This window comes from Solenopsis invicta, chromosome 13 (genome assembly GCF_016802725.1).
Source record: "Solenopsis invicta isolate M01_SB chromosome 13, UNIL_Sinv_3.0, whole genome shotgun sequence".
NCBI lineage: Eukaryota > Metazoa > Arthropoda > Insecta > Hymenoptera > Formicidae > Solenopsis > Solenopsis invicta.
The window spans coordinates 14,663,047-14,684,801 of NC_052676.1; the positions used below are offsets into that span (position 1 = coordinate 14,663,047).

Here is a 21,755-nt window from a genome sequence, read left to right on the forward strand (position 1 = left end):
AGCTGCGACCGTAAAAGGCATTCTTGTTCAATTTGTATTGATACAGCAACGGTCAAAATATCTCTTTACTACTTTAAATAATATTATAAAAATATTCATAAAATGTGCATAAAATATTACTATAGAAGAATTAAGGAATAACTCGCAATTCACGATTATTTGCCCTTGTTTAATATTTGATAAACAACAAAGATGAAATAATTTCAGAAGCGTTGCCAGCATTTTAAATGGAACACATCCTGAGTAGTCGACTGAAAACTCCGCGTTCACGATGGCAATGTAGTATCGCGGAAAAAATTGGGTTGATATTTCATGTGCTGTATGAACTTGTTAATTGAATGTTATTAATTGACTACAGAATAGAGAAGTTATCAAGTTTGCAGAAATGTTCTATCTTATAGCCAATAATCTATAACGTCCGACAAGTTTGTCGCATGACACATGAATGATAAAATATTAGTTTTAGCAGTAATAGGTTTGAAAAGTAATGCGTTAATTATAAAATTATATCTTGTATATCATACGTTATTATGTTTCATTGTGAAAATGTAACTAATTTTGTACTTAATAAATTCAAAAATAAGCCGCAAGTAAAGTTTTCTTTAAATTTTATACGTAAAAGTATATTTTTCACTTCTTTCAGCAGCTATCTGTATTTTTCTACCTTAATCGCAAAAAATGTGATTTTTTATTAATAATTTTTTCTCTGTTAAATCTAAATTAATTTTTACAAAAAAATTCATGGTTATAAAGGGTATCTATATACATAAACTCTAATTTTTTTGTCGTTCTGTGTTAAAAATTCTATTTCTAAAAAATCTAGAATTTTTAAAATTGTATTATTTTTTGATCTAAAATAGTGGCCTTTTTTTTAAATTTAGTGGATGAGTTATATGACATATTATATTCAAGATTTTTTCAGATTTTTGAATTTGGTGGAACGAAAAAAAATAAAAACCGATTTTTAAAATTATTTTTTGGTCTTAAGTACATCTGATTGACATATATTACGTTGTTTTTAAATACAATTACCTTCCATTACACATCTGCAAACAGTAGTATAAAATTATATAGTTCATGTAATTTAAACTATGAGATTTCAATTTTTTTTAGTCAGAAAAATCAACTGCACTTTTAGCAGTTTTTTTATTTTCTTTAAATGTATATTTTCTTCAATTTTTAACTTTATCAAGCACATAATACACATGATAAACTTATCTACTTATGATGACACTAAAGTTAGCGGTCACTTCCAGTGGCCAGAAGCGAATAGCAGTGCAGGGCCCCAGATAGTAAAATGCATATAACGACGTGTTTAAGTTAAAAAAAAGAATAAAAGTCTATAATTTATAATACAAAAGTTATGTAAGTTATAATTTAAGGCTCCTGAGTACTCGCCGCGGCCATATTGAAGTCGTGACGTCAGAAGCGAGAAATTGCGTGAAATGACACGTAATTTTGTCAAACATGCCATTTGTAAATAAAGCCAATTTAGATAAAACAGGCTAAGCAGATGGCTTTAAAACACTTCTAAATATCGGTCACTATCTTTTTTTCGCCTAGCAGTCAGTAAATAATCGTAAAATGCACATAAAGTGACGCCTATTCAGACAGGAAAACACACGGAAGCTATTGAAAGGAGTGAAAAATGTACTTTTATGTATAAAATTCAAAGAAACTTTACTCGCGGTCCATTTTTACAAATTTGGTAAATACGAGACAATTTATATTTTTACAATAAAACACATAACAAAATGACATGCACGACAACATCTCATCGTCAATCTTTCACGTTTCATGTGTTTTAGTTCTAATTTTGTCCGCGACGGAATGTCGCTACCGTCAGCGCGGAATTCTCGGCTGAGGAATCAGGAGCCTTAAGTTATGTAATTTTTTTATGTTTGTAAAAGACATCACGGCTGAGAGACGTCATACTCGTCAAAAGGAGTATGTAACAAAAAACTTTGTCTATAAAAGACATCATGTCTGTAAGAGACACCATGTCTGTAAGATTCATTGAGTCTATGAGAGACATCATGTCTATAGAAAACAAGGTTGGCATGGTTTAAACCACGATTTAAACCACGGTTTAAATCACGTGTTTTTTTTTTTAATTAAAACCATGGTTTCTCATTATTTTGGTTTTTTAAATTGCATTTTTAAATATATAAAACTTTCTGGAGAAGTTCTGCGCCCAAAATGAGTGAAATGTGTGAAGTCCTCATTTCTATAATAATAATAATAATTTTAAATTTAATGAAGAAACTTTTTTATTATATGAACAATATTTATAAAAATACAATTACAAAAAATTTTATATTATTCATGTATTACGTAATATATTAATACATAAATATTATATTAATTACATAAAAATTATATAATTTTCGTAATTAATAAGTATTTAGTAATTTATATAAAAAAACGAGCTTACTAGTTTTTACAGTCTTCTCCAATCTCTCTTTTTTTTTTAATAAAAGTCACAACTAAGAGTAAAAAAAACATCTTCATATTATACAATAAAAACTGATACACAAACTTTTTATTTGTAATTAAAATTTACAAATAATAAATTTTTATTAGTTCCTACTATTTAATGGTTGATTCTATTTTATTTAGCAATTTAAAATAATGTACAATATCGTTTCATTCCATTTCATTTCAATGTCAAAAAGATAAAAAATGAAAAATTGTTAATTGTGTGTGTGTATATGTGTGTGTAGCAAAAACATTTGTTTATGTTTTAAAATTCTTATATAAATATTAAAATAGCTTTAATATTAAATATTAAAAGTGCTAAATATTATATTATTTGTAATTATAAATATTAAAATTGCATTAACATATAAAACAAGTTTTAAATTTAAAAAACCCCGAAAACCAGGTTTAAACCAAAAATATCTGGTTTAAACCAACAAAATTTGTTTTGGTTTTTTTTAAAAAAACCAGGTTTTTACCCACCACTGATAGGAGACATTGTGTTTATAAGAGATATTATGTTCACAAGAAACATTGTGTCTGCAAAGGACATCATGTCTGTTAAAGACACATATGATGTGCCAAATCCGACCGTGTAACCTCCGTGGTGCACTTCGGGTAACGTAAATGCCGGCAGTATTAATGTAAAAAAAAAGTTTAAACATACGTACATTAATACATAAATACATTTTTTTCATGCGTGCACCATCTGGCCGCTAATTGTGAATAATTTTTTAAATAAACAATAAGTGCGCGATACTGAAAATTTAAATTGTTTCGGTTTCCTCATGCCCCAGATTATATTTTAGAATTTTTTCTGAAACACTACTGCCATGCGTGTACCATAGCTTGTGCACTATCTGACCGCTAATTGTTAATTATATTTTAAATAAATAAGTGCGCGATATTGAAAAGTACAAAGTTTTTCGGTTTCCTTATGCCCCACACATTTCAGAATTTTTTCTGAAACTCTATCACCATGTGTGAGACTTTTGCACGATCCGTTAATTGTTAATAATTTTTAAATAAACAATGCGTGTGTGATATTGAAAAATTCAAAGTATTTCGGTGTCATCATGCGTATGAGAATAATGTTATCGTTTTTGTTTATATACATATTATATATACATTTTATAATGTATTGTTATTATTTTCTATAATTTTAACTAAATCTTTTTCCGTTCATCATTACGTGTCATTATTCTCATTGAATTTTTTATGGAAACACGTCGTAAAATGCATTTTATTATCTGGAACCCCGCACTGCTATTCGCTTCTCGCTTTTTGGATCTAGCCGCTGGAAATGACCGCTAACTTCAGCATTATCATAAGTAGATAAGTTTATCATATGTATTATGTGCATGTTAAAGTTAAAAATTGAAGAAAATATACATTTAAAGAAAATGAAAAAACTGCTAAAATCAGTTGAATTAATTTTTCTGATTAAAAAAATTGAAATCTTATAGTTTAAATTACGTAAAGTCTATAATTTTATATTACTGTTTGCAAATGTGTAATCGGAGGTAATTGTATTTAAAAACAACGTAATACATGTCAATTGGATGTACTTAAGACCAAAAAATAATTTAAAAATTCGGTTTTAATTTTTTTTTTCAACACCAAATTCAAAAATCTGAAAAAAATCTTGATAATATATCACATGACTCATCCACTGAATTTTTTTAAAAATAGCCACTATTTTAGATCAAAAGATAATGCGATTTTAAAAATTTTGGATTTTTTTAAAAACAGAATTCTTAGCACAGAACGACAAAAAAAAGTTCATGTATATGGATATCCTTTATAACCATAAATTTTTTTGTAAAGATTAATTTAGATTTAACGGAGAAAAAAATGTTAATGAAAAATCACATTTCTTGCAATATCTTGAAATTGTGGGGGTCTTTTGAAATGAAACTTGGCACAAAATTTTCTTTTATCTAGATGGATATTTGGCCCTATATAACGGTTGATTACGCGCGAGGCTCAAAATCACTCTTCTTATTCTGCTGTACCCTTTATTTTATTTCTTACTCTAACTGCAGCCTTTATGCTTAACTCCATTATTGTAGATGAGCCTTTACAACTATTAGCTGACTCAAGGGAGAAAGACATAATTTAGATCCATTAGATTATTTTGTTTTATCCAAATTCTCTTTATTTACAAATGACACGCAAGAAACTTTAACGTGTCATTTCTCATTTATGACATCGCGATTTCAATATAGCGGAGATACTACTTAGGAGTCTCAATATTTAGTAAATAACTAAAATGAAATAATGCTTACAGTGCTATGAGCGCTAAAGCGATTGCAATTTTTAACCTTTAAACACATTACTGGAAATTCTCCTAAAGTTCCGATCGCTTACTGTGTGAATATGGAATGAGAAAGAAGATGTGGGCTAGGTGGAAAAAAGTTTGAAGTTTCCTCTATCGACCGCTATGATTGACCAACTTCATTGTTTAACTAAAATAAAATAGCACAGAAGTAAAGTTTTTTCGAAAAGATCTCTCAGACCCACTTGTGTGTTTTAGGGTTAAATCAAGACTGCAAGTAGAAAGTATTATCAAGTGACCGATAAAGTCAAAATTAAAAATAAACTTTTTTGTTATGTCTTAGGATACTATTACATTTGTCGTATGACAAATTTTACAAGAATTTTGATTAGCGGCAGGATAAAAAATATCTAGAAACTCGAAAACTTCTTTATTTTGCAGTCAACCAACAGTACGATAAATGTAAGAAACTGGAACCCTAAATCATCTGGTGATTTAATTTACACCACGCGACTTTGCCTATGTCAATTGAATATAGATCCAAAGATTATTTTATGTAATACAAAATCTATAGAAGTCTTTTTTTATTTAAATTAATTGATATTTTATTCATTCTGAAGTGTATCTTTAACTTGATCTTTAGTAAAATTAAAGCTTCTAAAGCCTTGTGTACACAATGCTAGAAATCGGTCTGAGATCTCGATTGAAGTTCTCGAATTGAAATAGTTGTATTTTGATGACTTTAGATAGCGTTATAGTCGAATATTTGAAGTTAGCTACTGATTTTTATATTAATATTGAAATATTATGATTTTTATTTATTAAATGTTTTAAAAATTACAATTTTCGATGTCCAACGCTACATTAACCAACATTCGTCAACTATTTATAAGGAAATAATATTGGCACTATAAACTGAATCTAATAGCAATTAGTAGAGGAGAAAAGGGTATTATGGCTACTCGACAATATGGCTACCCCTATTATTTTCGTTATTAAGTGACGTATTCTAACAATTGCTTATGGAGTTATTCGTTTAGTAGCCCGCCATTTTTTAGTGATGCTAATATGCCAATAGATAATAAACTGACAATTGTTATAAAGCATTTTTACTTTTGAGCCCTTCTAAACTTTTTCAAGGTACACTTTTAACCTTTAATTGCATACACTTCCTCATTATTCTTAAATTTGAGTGTATTATCATACGAAGGTACGTACACGAAGGTAACACACTCGAGTGTTTTTTTTTATTTAACTTTTTATTCGACCATATACATTTCGAGTTATACAAAGTTTAAAACAATAACATGGAATTTTGTTAATATGGTTTTTTAAGCAAAATTTTTATATCGAAATATTTCTTTGATAAATCGATTGTTATTCTAAAAAGCGGTGTTTAGAAGCATTAGAGACATCATTTTGCTTGTTGTTTAATGTTAAATAGGGATAAAATAATAGAATCTGTCAAACAACACTTCGACAAATATAATCGTTCAAGTTTCAATAGAAAATATTGATTATAAATAAAGTTATTCAATAAAATGCAAATGGGTGCCATATTACCCTCTTCTCCTCTACGGAAAAATGGGATAGGATGCATTTTTTTGTACGAGGTTTTTATTCGAGATTTTCATCCGAGTTGCCTGTGTCCATAATTCGAGTTTTAGTAACTTTTTCTCGGATCGAGAACTAGAACTGATTTCTAGCATCGTGTACACAAGGCTTTAGTTATGCATCTATACAAGTTTATCTTTTTTTTTAATGAGGGGAAAATACATTGATGTACTGCCCTAGACCCTGCCAATTGTTCAGGGGCTATGCAGGAATTCCGAACCCTCCTGGATCCACCTGGCCCAAGGAGAAGTCCGTTTACTTTCCACTACCTGCTAAAAACCAGCTCAGAAGACTTAGATCTATTCCAATAGAAAGGGGGAGCTCCCCGGTACCGCTGTGAAGCATTTCTTGAGGGACTATACAAGTTTGTCTATCCAGACAAATTTGTATAGCTGCATAACTATATGCATAAGAAAATTGATTGGTCCATTAGCATATGCATAAGAAAATGAACGAATCTATTTCTTTATACATATGATTATACAGCTATGCAAGTTTGTTTGGATAGGTTCTAAGTAGTCGCCGTAGTCATATTGTTATGACGTCATAAGCGAGAAATAATATATAAAAGTTTGAACTGTGGCACTTGTAAATAAAGAGAATTTGGATAAAACAGAATAATGGGATCGCTTCAAAACACTTGTAGAAATGGATCTTAACTCCTTTTTCCGCCTAACAATCAGTAAATAGTCGTAAAAAACACATAAAGTAAAGTTTATTCAAAAAAATACACGAACAATTGTTGAAAGGAGTGAAAAAGCTTTATGTATGAAATTCAAAGATAACTTTACTTGTGGTTCATTTTTTTACAAATTCAGTAAATATGAGACAGTCACAGTTTCACAATGAAACACATAAACAAATGACATGGAAGACAAAATTTTATTGTCAATATTATGTCACGTTTCACACTTATTTTAATTTTTCCTGCGATACTACGTCGCCACTGTCAACGTGGAGTTAAAACCGAACCTAAACCTAAACCTTAAATTAAAAAAATTTTTTTAACAGTTTAAATAAAAAATTAATTCTAAAAAATATTTTTCTTTTAAATTGACTGTTTAAAACCTAATATTAGGTCATATAATTAGTTAAGTATTTGATTAGATATAAAACGCGAAAATCTTTTATACATATCTTTAGTAAAATAAATAAATAGAGAAAGAAAGAATCTCTCCTATTTGTACTGTTGAATTTCCAAAAATGATTTTTATATCTCTGTATTATTAAATTTATATATGGACAACTTACAAATCCATTTTCTTCACACTGATTGTAGAATTTGGTACAAATGTTCTCGAAAGGTAAGTACAGCGGGACTTGACAGATACAAAAGTAGTAGCCTGCAGCGTAACCATGCCACAAGGCGGATAAAGTCAACGTGGCGACGGTTCTTAAACCTTTATGAGGGAATCTTTTGTAGATACATACAGCCATCCAATATTGTACACATGTATTCCACATTTTCATCGTGTGCCTGACGAATGGATTCATTTCCACTTCCCACACGTTCATGTTGTGAACCGTTTCGAAATCCTGTTCTTCTTTTTTAATTCTCTCACAATCAAGCGATCTGAAAAATTATTAAAAACATTGCTTGCTTTTACATTTTTCACAATGGATCATTTGAATAATCATTTTAATAAGAGTCAATTTTTGTCGAAATTATTAATGTAAAATCCAGGTAACAAACTGACTTTATTTTGATATCAAAATGTCGTCAAAGACGACAAATCACGTCAACTTGCTATCTGGGGAGATTCAGAATCAAAAAGAATAAATACATACCTTTCTTAGATATATCGAGTCTACAAAACTTATATCATTCATGTAAGAAACACTATAAGTCAGTGACTATATTTTCTTTATATTTGCGTTTTATGAAATTTTAAATAAAAGTTTTTTAGATTAACATTATATATTTTTCTCTATTTATCTTGCTCGACTTGATCTTCTTTGTCTTTAATAATACTTCAGTAATTTATTTCCTTTATATTCTATAAAACTACAAAAATGAATTACTTTAGCACACTGGAACTCAAGATTACGAATATGCTTTTTTTTATATAAATTGTATGTTTTTCAACAATAAAATTAAATATCTTTTTTAGGATATAATCTGTTATTTTATAACATCCTTAATAGAGTCTGTTATTACATTACACAATTTTCTGTTAAAAATCTATTTTATTTGCATTTATATTGACAATAAATAAAATTTTCAAAATTAATTTTTGGAAATAAATTTTAGAAGGTCGGAAATCGATATATCGATTTTTGATGATTTAAGTCAATTTCGATATAATAATGTTCTTATAATAGTTTTTTAATAAAATTTTTACTGCAAATGCATTAAATAATTATTCTAGAAATATAATAACATAAAGCTCAAATACGGAAAAATTGTTATACCCTTCCGAATCTGAAACCGATATATCAGTCTATAGCAAGGTTCTGTAATTCATGGCAACGATAGTATTAGTATTGTTACAGTATCATTGTGTAGCTTTTTTACCATGTATAATTCGGTTCTTAAGTCAATTTTTAGTAACATTGTCAATCGATAGAATATATTTAAATATATTTGTAACTTTTTTATTTTTGCAATCTACTCTTTATTTATAAAGTTATAGCAATTTTAAAACACAGTCGAGCGTCTGATCATTTGAACGCTCCGGAATTGCCCGAGATTATCCGAACTCAAAAATGACGTCACGATGTTGTTGCCGAAAACATAATATGTATGCACATAGTACTTAGTACAGCTGTATGCTCAATTTTTATTTAATTTGAACTGCTGTATTGTTATTACAACAAATAAACATGAATTATCGATGGTGTTCTTGTGCAAAAATATTACGAAAAGTGCACCCGCTAAAGTATTTGTGACAGTACTACGCGAAGAAGTAATAAGGTAGTTGTGGTTTCGATTGGCTCGACGTCCGCATGAATCAAAAAAATCGAATTATTTTTGTTGTGATGATCATTTTGTTGTAAATATTCAATATCAAACCATTATTTCCATTAGTATCTATATTTCTAAAGTTTTGAGACTAGGTTATGAGAATAATATCTAAGAATGATATGTTATACAAATAATTCTTTAGTTGATATTTTCTAACTAAAAGATGACATGGAAAATTATATTTGTTTTTCTTCAATGGGTGAGCCTATAAAAATGAAATCTGGAGTTATGCCACATATTTTTTCCTGTCAACTCGATAGAGAACGAACTGCAAATTATTCCTTTCATCTTACTGACAATGAGATACGAAAGAGGTTACTGATATTTTGGCTGCAGGATACTCTTCGTTTGATGTTAGAAATAAATGAACTTACATTGCAGCTTTTGCATTTTCTAACTTCAGCAGCGTTGAATTTGTCATTTTCCTTAATAAACTCACAAACCATAAATACGTCTATTTTAAACAAATTTGTTAAATCGGCTTTAATAAAACCTGATTCTAAAATATTTGCTATATTTGAAACTACTTTTTGTTTATAATTTGATAATAATAATTATGCGAAACTATCACACAGCAGAAGGCTCGAAGCACGCGGAAAAGGAACAACATCGTGACGTCACACCAATAGCGATGCGTTTTCATCCATTTGAATTTCTATGAATATTTGAACTTTATTATTAAAAAAATATAACCAAATTAACTGATTTTATTTTAATAAATCGTTATCATAGTACTTATATTTTGATAAAACAATTAAATTTTCCAATTCAAAAATTTATTTACGAACCCAATTATATAATACTGTATAATATTTGCGCAACAACAATATAACGATAATGATACCGACACTGTCGTTAAGAATTACAGACTCCCGCTGCTGGGTCCTTTCTGTACACGCGTTCTTAACGATATCTGCGCAAAGACACCAATAACATTAAGAACAAGAAGCGTGTGTGCAGAATAGGGATTCTGGAGTAACGTCATCTTTTTCGTAAATTGATGCAATGACAGTGAACAAAAGTCTAAGTTTAAAACTATGAAAGTCCAAAACCAGATATGTCGGTCTTCAAGAGGTTAAAAGTGATTTATTCCATTCATTTTTAATGTTTGAGATATTATGAGGCATTTTTTACATAGTTTTAATTATTTGTAGTATTACAATTATAAAAACTAGTTCTTTTAATTCTTCAAAGATGAGATATTTTTACATATTTATCATATGTTGCTTCAAATTCTTCCGATTGACTTTAGACAAATACTGTATCAAGATTTGAACATCTGTATTTTCGGCGCCAATAGTACAATGAATTGTAATATGAATTCTTTTACGTAAAATTTTTTCTTAGAATTCTTCACATTCTTTTCAAAATTTCTGTACAATTTTATAATTTTTTAGAAAGTTTTCAAATTTTCATGAATTAAAATATTTTTCAAACTAGTAATTAAGGAAGTTTTTACATCTTTTTTAAAATTCTATATATATGTGATCTAAAATATAATATACATTTCAGAATTTTTTAGAATTTCTGTAATTCTGTGATTTTTTAACTTTAGAACATTTTTTTAGATTTTTTATACAGAACACTTTTCAGAAGTGCTAAGAAAGTCTATATTTTCTAGAATTCTTTATATATAAATGTGACATTTGAAATATTTTATGATTTTTCTTTCTAAACATTTCCAAAGAAAATTTATAAAATCTAAAGAAGTTTAAGCATTTTATCAGAAATTTTCATAAATTTAAAATGTAAATTTTTTTAATGTTATGAGATATAAGAAATTGTCTTACAATTTTTCGATTGTTTTGTAATCGTGCGGGCCCAGACCGGGTGTGGGTTGGCAGCAAATCGGATAAGCTCCTAGTCCTGACATTTGACAGACACATTCGGCCAGTGCCATACCGATAAACATTCTCAATCGAAAACCAGCAAATGTTGGGTACATATAGAAAAATCTATAGATGAAACAGTGTTCTTCGAATGCTATCGTTTGTGTGTACTGAAATCGAAAAGGACGCATAATTAGAATTATTGGAAGAATTATTATGTTGTTGTTGTCGTGGTGCAATCAAAAAATGCAATTAGGAAATTTTTGATATGTTTTTGCTCTGTGAATAATAACAGAATATATGAAGCCTAAAAAATTTTAAAAGTCTCTAGACGAAAAACATTGTACATTACTGATGCCTCTTCTAAATATTCAATATAATTTTTAATCAAACCAAGCAATAATTTAGTTAATCCTAAAATATTAAACGAAAATAAGCATCTAGCATCAATATGAGTTGGTACCTTATTGTATAATAGTACCTCAAATAGATTCATATTTAATCATAAGTTATTCCAATATAGACAATGATGCATTTCAAAGAATTTTTGATCAATTCAATATATTACACAAACTCTCAAAATAGCCTTCGGATCAATAATATTGTGTACTAATTTAATAATAATATGAGTAAAAAACTGTTTCCTTTTATCATAAACTGGATGAAAATTCATGAAGTTTTAAAAATTCTTCACATTATTTTTCATAATTTCATAATTTAAAAAATTTTCCAGATTTTTTAAACAAAATGGAATACTTTTCAGAAATGTAGAGAAAATCTAGATTTTTTCAGAATTCTTTGTACATACACTATCATCAGAAAGTTTAGGATCAAAGATTTATGTTATTATTTGCAAAGTGGATAATATTGCCTAAAATGAGGTTTCACTTATTAGACTTTGTTTTTTATTTTTGTAAAAATTGACACCGGTTTTTTAAACCGTTTTAAGTGAAATATATCTTTACTCATAAAGCATATAGAAAAACATAAAAACATTTTTATTATATAATTCAAATCTAACCTATTGCATTTGTTTTTTAACTATATAAGTTTATTACTTTCTTTTTTATATATCATAATTATCAGTAACGACATAAATATGTTGCTATCTGAGTATTGAAAGGATCATATAAAGCTGCAATGGATATACAATTAGCGAACGAACACTAAATGATCATTCGTTGTTCTTATTCAGCAGATGCATACCCCCAAACAATACAGAACAGAACGTTCAATTCGTGTTCGGTTTGATACCCTCATGAGGCGTGTGGTACATCAAAGATTCCTGTGCAATAATGTGTACCTAGCTTAATTCATCATGGATTAGGCCTACTGGGGATACTACTTAAAAACAAACACGTCAATAATAATACCTTATAAGTAATGTGGAACTCTAGAGGAGAAGAGGGTAATATGGCACCCATTTGCATTTTATTGAATAATTTTGTTTATAATTAATATTTTCTATTGAAACTTGAACAATTATATTCGTCAAAGTGTTGTTTGATAGATTCTAAACTGAAAGTAATGAAATATTTATTATTTAGGACGTGATTTATAAAAATCTAATGCACTGCATAATCGGTGGAAAAAAGAAAGTGGTTGTAATATGGCTATCCATAAAAATAATTTAAAAAAATTAGTTTAAAAGAAACGCAATACCTTGTTACAAAATTATATATTTTTTATTTTCCATTATTTAGAATTTTCTTGATTTTGAATTTTCCTGCATTCAGAAGCTTTAGAAATACCATTAGAAATTTCATTAGAAATATCAACCCTGTTTAATATTAAACAAAAAGCATGAAATGATGTCTCCAATGTTTCTGAACAGCGCCCTTTACAATGACAATCGATTTATCGAAGAGATATTTTGATATAAAAATTTTGCTTAAAAAATCATATTAACAAAATTCCATGTTATTGCTTTAACTTTGTATAACTCGAAATGTGTACAACCAAATAAAAAGTTAAATATAAAAAAAATATTCGAGCGTATATACGTTCGTGTGATAATACACTCAAGTTTAAAAATAATGAGGAAACATGTGTAATTAAAAGTTAAAAATGTACCTTGAAAAAGTTTAGAAGTGCTCAAAAGTAAAAATGCCTTATAACAATTGTCAGTTACAGTAGAGTTTCCTTAATTTTGACTGATGGTGCAATAAGAACGGAATACCAACGTTATACTTGCGCGAGCAAAGTACACGGTGATTGGTAAACTCGTGCTGTGGTAAGGGTATTCTGTTAAGGAAGGGGTATGGTATTAGTGTTTGTGAAAGTACGTGTGAAAGAATGCAAAGATTAGAGGGGCCAAATTTAAGTAGACTCTACTGTATTATGAATTGGCATATTAGCACCACTAAAACAGTGGACTACTAAACGAATAACTCCATAAGCAATTGTTAGAATACGTCACCTAATAACAAAGATAATAGAGGTAACCTTTGACTATATAACTATGGACTGCCAGTTACTCCCAGTTTTCCTGTTTTCACAATGCTTTGCTGTGTTTTCAACATAACGCGCGTCTTCGACGGTTAAATGGTAGAAAATTGAAACACAATGTCGCATTTCTTTTTTTTGCACATTTTATTTATGTATTACAAATGCAATGGTTTTGAACTCTGCTAAGTATAATAAAATAATGCAATGTCACGTCATATTCCATCTCTCTCTTTCTATTTTACCAACAAAATGCGACTTCGTGTTTCAATTTTCTGTTATTTAACCGTCAAAGGCGCATATTATGTTGAAAGCAGTGTGAAATGGCCAATTGATAACCCATAGTTATATAGTCAAAAGGGGTAACCATATTGTCGACAGTAGCCATAATACCCTTTTCTCTATTATTATAATATAAACGTATATGTACATATATAGAGTCGGTCAAGAAAAGGGCAACATTTTTTTTCAAATGATTTTTAGAATATAAGGTACCTGAGCCGAATAAGGCTCACCTAACTTATTTTATTTTTTATAAATTTTATTTACAAAGATATTGAAATGAACTAAATGAGAATAAAATGTTTATTTCAATCACTTGCCAAAATAAAATTATCATCTATATAAAACATTTTTAAATAAACAAAAAAAAATGTTATAAAACTCTAACATTGGCCCTTATTAAATTCTTGTGCTTTTAATAAGGCCCGAATTAAAAATAAATTGAAAATGACAAAGGAATTAAACATATTTTCCAACTCACTGTTAAAATGATTATTAATCACAAATATGAAATCCTTTAAGATCTATTTTACTGTAAAACATCACAATTATTTTTAATTTTGTCTATAATAAATATTTCAACTTTAAGAAATTCTGGCTATTTTAGTGCAATTTTAGATTATGAAAAGTTAGCGTTATTGAAAATCATTATTCTCTGTTGCAAGCCACATACATAATAAACAAATGGTAATGGCTATAACAATAAATGCATAAGTGGGCCTTATTTAATAATACAATATTTAGAAAAAAGTACACTTATTCCAAAAAATCAATATATATATATATATATTTGTTTTTTTTCTATAGTTAGAAAGTTAAATAATATTATAATATGTTGTAATAAATCATAAAATAATGTATACTTATTAAATTTACAACAAATTTTTATAAAAACGGCTGATTTCCCCACCTTGTTACAAGCTTTTGTTGCACTAAATAAACGTGTTGCTACTGGTATTAATTCCCTAGTCCCTTTTTATCTATTTCCTATGACACATCTTTTAAACATAAAGCGTATTTTTAAATGGTAAATTTAAAAGTAGGCCTTATTTAGTACTGGGTCTTATTCGGCTCAAATACCTTAGAAAAATTTTGATAATGCAAACCATTATCTCTGAATACATACGTGAGCGGTTATGATAGCTGTCAAAATAATACAGACATGAATCATACAAGGTGAAATGAAGAAATGTATTCCGTAAAAAATTCTCAAGGTAGACTCTGGATATTGTAAGATAATAGTAAATATAATGGAGTAAGCCATTGTTTAATTAATTTCTAACGTAAATACTATAAAAAAATATAAATGATATAATATTTATTATACAAGGTCATCAAAAAATATCGGACCCCTTCATTATTTTGAAAACTAAGCATTTTAGAAAAAAGCGTTTCCGATCAAAGTTGTAGGGTTTCAAAAGATCTGTTTACTGATTGTATCAGTTTGACCTTGGATGACGTCACCAGGTTACATCAAAATCACATTAACTTTTTTAAAGAAAACACCTTATTTTTGATTCCAGAATCTAATAGCTCGGGTCAAGAGCTTTCCAAAACCCTACAAAAAAGTTTATTTTCGTTGAGTACTTTCCGATCTACAGTGTACTGTATTTTCAAGCGTCATAACTCGGAAAGTACTTAACGAAAATAAACTTATTTATAGTGTTTTGAAAAGTTCTCAAAATCGACTATAAGAAAATGCAATAAAAGATATAATGTTAGACTATCGGTAGTTTCCTAATTAAAGGGTATCGATATTACTTTAACATTCTATACTTTTTTATTGCATTTTCTTGTTGTCAATTTTGAAAACTTTTCAAAACAATATAAATAAGTTTATTTTTGTTAAATACTTTCCGAGTTATAACGCTTAAAAGTTACACTACACTGTAACTTTCAAGCCCCACAATCCGAAAAGTACTCAACAAAAATAAACGTTTTTGTAGGGTTTTGGAAAGCTCTTGACACCAGCTATTAGATTCTGGAATCAAAAATAGGGCGTTCCATTTAAAAAAATTAATGCGATTTCGATATGACGTTGGCGACGCCATCCAAGGTCAAACTGATAAGGTCAGTAAATAGATCTTTTAAAACCCTACAAATTTATCTAAAACACTTTTCTAAAATGCTTAGTTTTCAAAATAATCAAAAGGTCCAATACTTTTCGATGACCCTGTATACCTATACTGTGACGCTGCAGCGGAACAGCGTTTCGTCGATGTCACGAGACGCGGGTTCGCGCCTGCGTCAAACCGGAAATCGGCGTATCTAGCGAAGGCTCAGGAGAAGGCTACATCCACATGATCATCCGCATGAACAACTTTTAACTTTCCCGTGATATTTCATATACAATGCGAACACCATACAAGACTGTTCCCTGGTGAAAATTAAATGCTCCTTGAAATGTATAAATCAAAGTATAAATGAATAGTTTTAACGTTTTCTTGATATTTTATTGACTCTAATTTTCAACATCCATTTACGTTCCCTGAACAACCCACGAACCATGTACAAAGCAGTTCAAAATGTTTCGTGAACACTTCATTGATCGCTTCGTCTACGCTTCCCAAACGTTCCACAAAGAATTTATAGAGCATCTCGAAATGCTTCGTATACACTTCATTGATTGATTTTTTGTTTACGTTTCTTAAACGCTTCACAAAAAAATGTATAGAGCATTCTAATATTTTTCGTATACACCCTTAGGATAGAATGTAAATATCTTTTGTTAACGAATTTTAACGTACATTTTTGTAACATACGATAAGCTTTTCGTTGTTTCTTTTATATCAAAGTTGTAGATTTTATCAAATTCTTGTATAATTTATAAAAATGAAACAAAATTATGATACAGATATAAATATTTAAGAATATTAAGTACTTAAAAAACTGTTTTCTTATTTAGAGCGATGCTGGAATGACTGTGAAACTCACTCGACGTCGGTACTGTAGATTTTTCTCTGATGAAAAGTCAAGCGACTCATGATTGCGAGCGGGGCGAAGAGTAAAAGGAATAGCGCTCTTTGTCAAGCGCACTCATCTGTCCTTGTTCTCGATTTTAGCGCTATCTAATGCAAGATCTCTCAATTACCATGTTACATAATTACTGCTGTTACTATTCAAACTGCTTCCGCACGCCAATTTACACATGAAATTTTCGAAATGGAAATTCTCTTATACTAAAGCTTCTAGGCTCATTCGAAAAGCACAGTATTATTCCTTGTTGTAATTCCAAGATTGGACCATGCTTATTTTATACGTACAAAGTCTCAAATTTCTATGCGTAACAAATGTTAACCAATATAACTGTATTTTTATCTTTTTTTTTTTCGTTTTTCATATTAAATTGTAGCCATCGTACTTCGTTAATATTGTCTGTACTTTCATTCCGTAAGAGGATTTTTCAATCCATGTTTTCGGTAAAAAGATTTGTCGATCCGCGTATACAGACGACTCCAGCATCACCTTAACAACAAACAAATCAAGGCGTGACAGTAGTGGGCTCAAACGAGGGATCACGAGTTGGTTTAAGAAAGCGTTAAATTTCCATGTAATGTTCATTACTTCTCAATGCCATGTTGGATCCGCCACATTGGATTTTTCAAAAAGACATGTTTCTTTCAAAAGTACATGCATATACAAATAATTTAAGACCATTTATTTTTGTTGTACTGATTTTTGGGCACGCTGATGACCCGATTGACGTAAAAGTGTCTCAAATATATACAGGGTAAATCTTAATTTCTATGTTAACGTTTTACCTACATAAAAGATGACTTATCGAATGCAACTGTAAGATTTACTCTAGCTATGTTCCAAAATTTACTGAAAACTTATAATATATGTAAGTGAACTATAAATTTTCAGTACTGGCAGTGCATATTGGAACCTCTGTATGAATCTATACATGTTCACACATGCAGGTGAATCTTACAGTTACAGTCAGTAAGTCATCTCTTATGCTATCTTATGATAAAAAAAAACGTTGATATAAGACTCTCCTTGTATACATATACATATTTATTGTGCGTGCATGCGTGTGTGAGTACGCGCATGCATGTGTATATATACGTTAGGATGGTCCAAAAAAATCGACTTTTTTTTCTTCATGTGCTTCACCGGAAATCGAAAGTATATGTTGCAAAAGTAAATTTCGTTTTTTGTTCAGATTTTTAAAAAATGTTTTAGAGGTCGCTGTAGTCGTTTAAACAGGAAAATCGACGTAACATGGTAAGTTAATTTTTTAAAATTATATTGAGGCATATCCTGTTGAGCTGATCATTGAGCTATTGTTGCCAAGATTTAAATATATAAGCATGAATTTTTGTGGCCAAAAATACTGACAGTAAGTCATTTATTTAATCCTTCAAAATTTGAATTTTCATGAAAATGAACAGTTAAAGGCTTAAAAAACCTATTTTGACCAATTGCAGTCCAAAATCGTTTATGGTATTGGTTTCCTTGTTCAATGGAGTATCTACTATGATATATAGAAACTTTAACATTTATTGATAGATAGCACTGCAGTAATAAAATGCTTAAAAAATGCGATTTTTCTTAAACTTAGCCTTCATATCAACACCAGATTTAATTTTCGTGACAAATTTTCGTTAAAAAAAAATATTTTTATATAAAATAACTTATAAAAAATATATTTTATAAAAATATTTTATAAAAATATTTTTAAATTTTTATCAAAATATTTTTTATAAAAACTTTTATAAAATATATTTTATAAAAGTTTTTATAAAAAATATACATACGTATAATAAACATTACATCATTTATATTTCATTACAGTATTTACATTATAAATTGATTAAAAAATAGCTTGCTTCATTAATTTACTATTATTTTACAACAGGGATCGGCAAAAAATGGACATTTTAGTCAATTTTCAGTTTAAAGCTTTCCCCTTACCTCACTACTTCTCGCAATCCAAATGCTGGTTGACATTTAGACTACGTGCAAGTTGGTGAGATAAAGAGAATAGTGCTAGCTGAAAATCAGACGAAATGTGCATTTTTTACCGAGCTTTACCTTACAATATCTACATACCTTGAGAATGTTTTTACGGAACAGGAATACATTTCATCTTGTATAATTCATGTTTATTTTGATAGCTGTCATGATCGATCACTATGTGCATCTGGAGATGATGGTTCAAATTATCAAAATTTTTTACGTACTAAAAACCCTCGAAAGTGTTGCAACCTTTAATTAACATACTGTACAAGCGTTATACGATCCTAAGTATCAATTAATCGACACTTAGACGCTCGCAAGGTGGCGAGGTAAGAGGAACAGCAGTAAGCATAACCGATCTGAAAATTAGTTGAAATGTGCACTTTTTGCCGAGCTGTTTTAGACATTATTTTCAAAGTGGATATTGTTTTAGACCCAAAGAGCGATTATCCTGGCTTTTTTTGTCTGTATCTCCGCATACTACTGCAAGTACGTCCATTTTCGAAAGTGGAACTACATGGCACATCTATTTTACAACACTGCCAATAAAAATGGTTTAAGTCTATGCTAAAACCATGTGGTAGGGGTATAATTTTTTCACAAGTTGTAAAAAACGGTAGTATATGAAGATTTTGACGGTCCCACGCAAAAAGAAGGGATGGCGTCTCTCTCTTCTTCTCTTTATCTTAGACAATATCTACTTTGAAAATAGATCTTTAGTCCTAAACATTCTGATGGTAGTGTATGTATAAGTATTTCAAGATTTGTCATTCTATTATAATTTCTAAAAACTAATAATATTTGATGAAGTTTAAGCAATTTTTTAAAAGAAATCTTTATATTGTAATTTAAAATACAAAAAATTCTTAAAAAATAAAATATTTCAAGAATTTTTTCACAAGAAGTTATACATATATTTTGCTTTTTATGATATAAAATGAACATTACTTCGCTGGAGAAGAGATGGTTTATCGTTAGAAACAGTATGATGAAAGCAGCAGTTTGTTTAAGTTTGTAATAGGTGAGCGGCCACGGATCAGCGTAGCTGGAGAATGGTCTATGCAGAGAATCCCAATACGTTCTGTAACGATAATATGGACCTGTAAACATTAAGATACAACTTGTACATTGATTCTTTCATTTATTTTTAATTTTGCATCTACAGGTATCCTATTTTAACTTTCGCATCAAAATATCTCAAAAAAAATAATACGGAAAAGTGTTTAAACAAAAATTTAAGACAAAGTACGATCTGAAAGGAGACAAATAATGCTAAAATAAATTTTTAAAAATCGACTTTTCACATAATCTTCGCCATTTTTTAAAGTAAGAACTTATACTTTTTATTACATGTGTTCCTTTAGGTGACGTCAAAACGTTTTCAAAATACTATCCACTTATGTCTGTTGCACAAGTCATTACCAAGATATGAGGCTTTAAAATTATATACATGATTGGATTATTCTCCGATCTTGCTTTTGATCGGATTACTTGTCGATTTTGTCTTCTTACAAATAAGACAGTAGAATATTTTAACCTCCATAATGTATGTACGTACGTTACTTAAAGCGAATGCCGGTGGTATGTAAACTTTGAAACCTCACATCTCGATCGATAATAATTTGTGCAAAAGTAGTGTTTTGAAAATGTTTTATAAGATAAAATTATCCATATTTTATAAAATATATTTTTGCAAACATATTTATTCTTGTAAAAAAATAATTTAAATGCAAATTGGTTTTCCATAATAAGGTGCAATTATGTTATTATTTTTAAAAACATGAGTGAGACTGTTAAGATTTTAATTTTAATTAAAAAAATTTTATTTTTTTAGTTTGATTGACGACTAACTACATTTGACAAAAGAACTTTACTTTTTTTGAACCTCTATAGTAATAGAAAGAATAGTTGCAATACTTTTTTTCAATAAATTTTAGAACACAGTCTTGCTCATCAAGCGATGAACGTGACTGCTTGGATCTATAGATAAGAATAAATTATGTTCAATTACTCGGTGAACAGGCTGCATTCCGAAAACATTTGGAAAAAAGTGTAACTATTCTATCCACCACTGTACACATTGATCGTTAACAACAAGGCATGTAATATAATTGAACGATCTCAAACGATATCAAGGAAAGAAGTTCGATTGTAATTATACGAAAGGTCTCGTTCGAGACGATCTCATCAAAGAAAATTCTGCTTTTCCTAATCCTAGCGCTCATAGTAATCTTTATTTGATAATTCTTCAAACTTTAAACTACATATGAAGCACGGAGGCGCGAGATTGATGGGGAAAAGAAAAATTTCTATCTCTGAAACTTGTATAAATACTGTGAGTTCGTTTGTGTATCTGTTTCATATCACGTTATATGCACGTTAATCTATCTAAACACGACATGGCGAGAGGATGTCTCATAATTGACAATTTACACGGACTGTCTTTTTAATTATTGACAATCAACTCTACATCATGGACTTAGACTGTTCTCGCGTGGCAACGACGAATCAACTATGCACACTCTCATACGTATTGATAACACGGGTAGAATTCATAATCGTGCGAAATATTGCAATTAATAGGCACAATAGGTAGAAGCTTAGAAAAAAATGTAATTCTCAGAAGAAATGTTAAACTAATGTACGGCTAAAGAAGATCAAAAGAACGAAACGTTCCGTTAATCATTTTGATTGTAAAATTAAAATAAATTGTTATAATTCATATAACTAAGATAGTTCGTTTATGATCTTTAATTATTCACAATTACATTATTTGAAAGCCATATTTAAAACTTTCAAGTTAAAAAATTAATATCTAACGTACTTCTCAAAATTACGTAAAGAGTATACAGTTATAGTGATACGCAATCCGCGGGCTGTATGTAGCCTGTCTATGAAT

General features: G+C 29.2%; 1 protein-coding gene across 1 annotated transcript in view; it reads right to left on the bottom strand.

Moving 5' to 3' along the window:
* Positions 1 to 21,755, bottom strand: part of LOC105199501 (lysophospholipid acyltransferase 7) — a 38,725-nt gene that overhangs the window by 1,872 nt on the left and 15,098 nt on the right. Inside the window, exons 3-5 of the mRNA XM_011166639.3 lie at positions 19,805 to 19,956; positions 11,126 to 11,334; positions 7,622 to 7,943 (exon numbers count right to left, since the gene is read on the bottom strand). Of these exons, the coding sequence (XP_011164941.2) occupies positions 7,622 to 7,943; positions 11,126 to 11,334; positions 19,805 to 19,956 (683 nt within the window). The remainder of the gene's footprint in view (positions 1 to 7,621; positions 7,944 to 11,125; positions 11,335 to 19,804; positions 19,957 to 21,755) is intronic.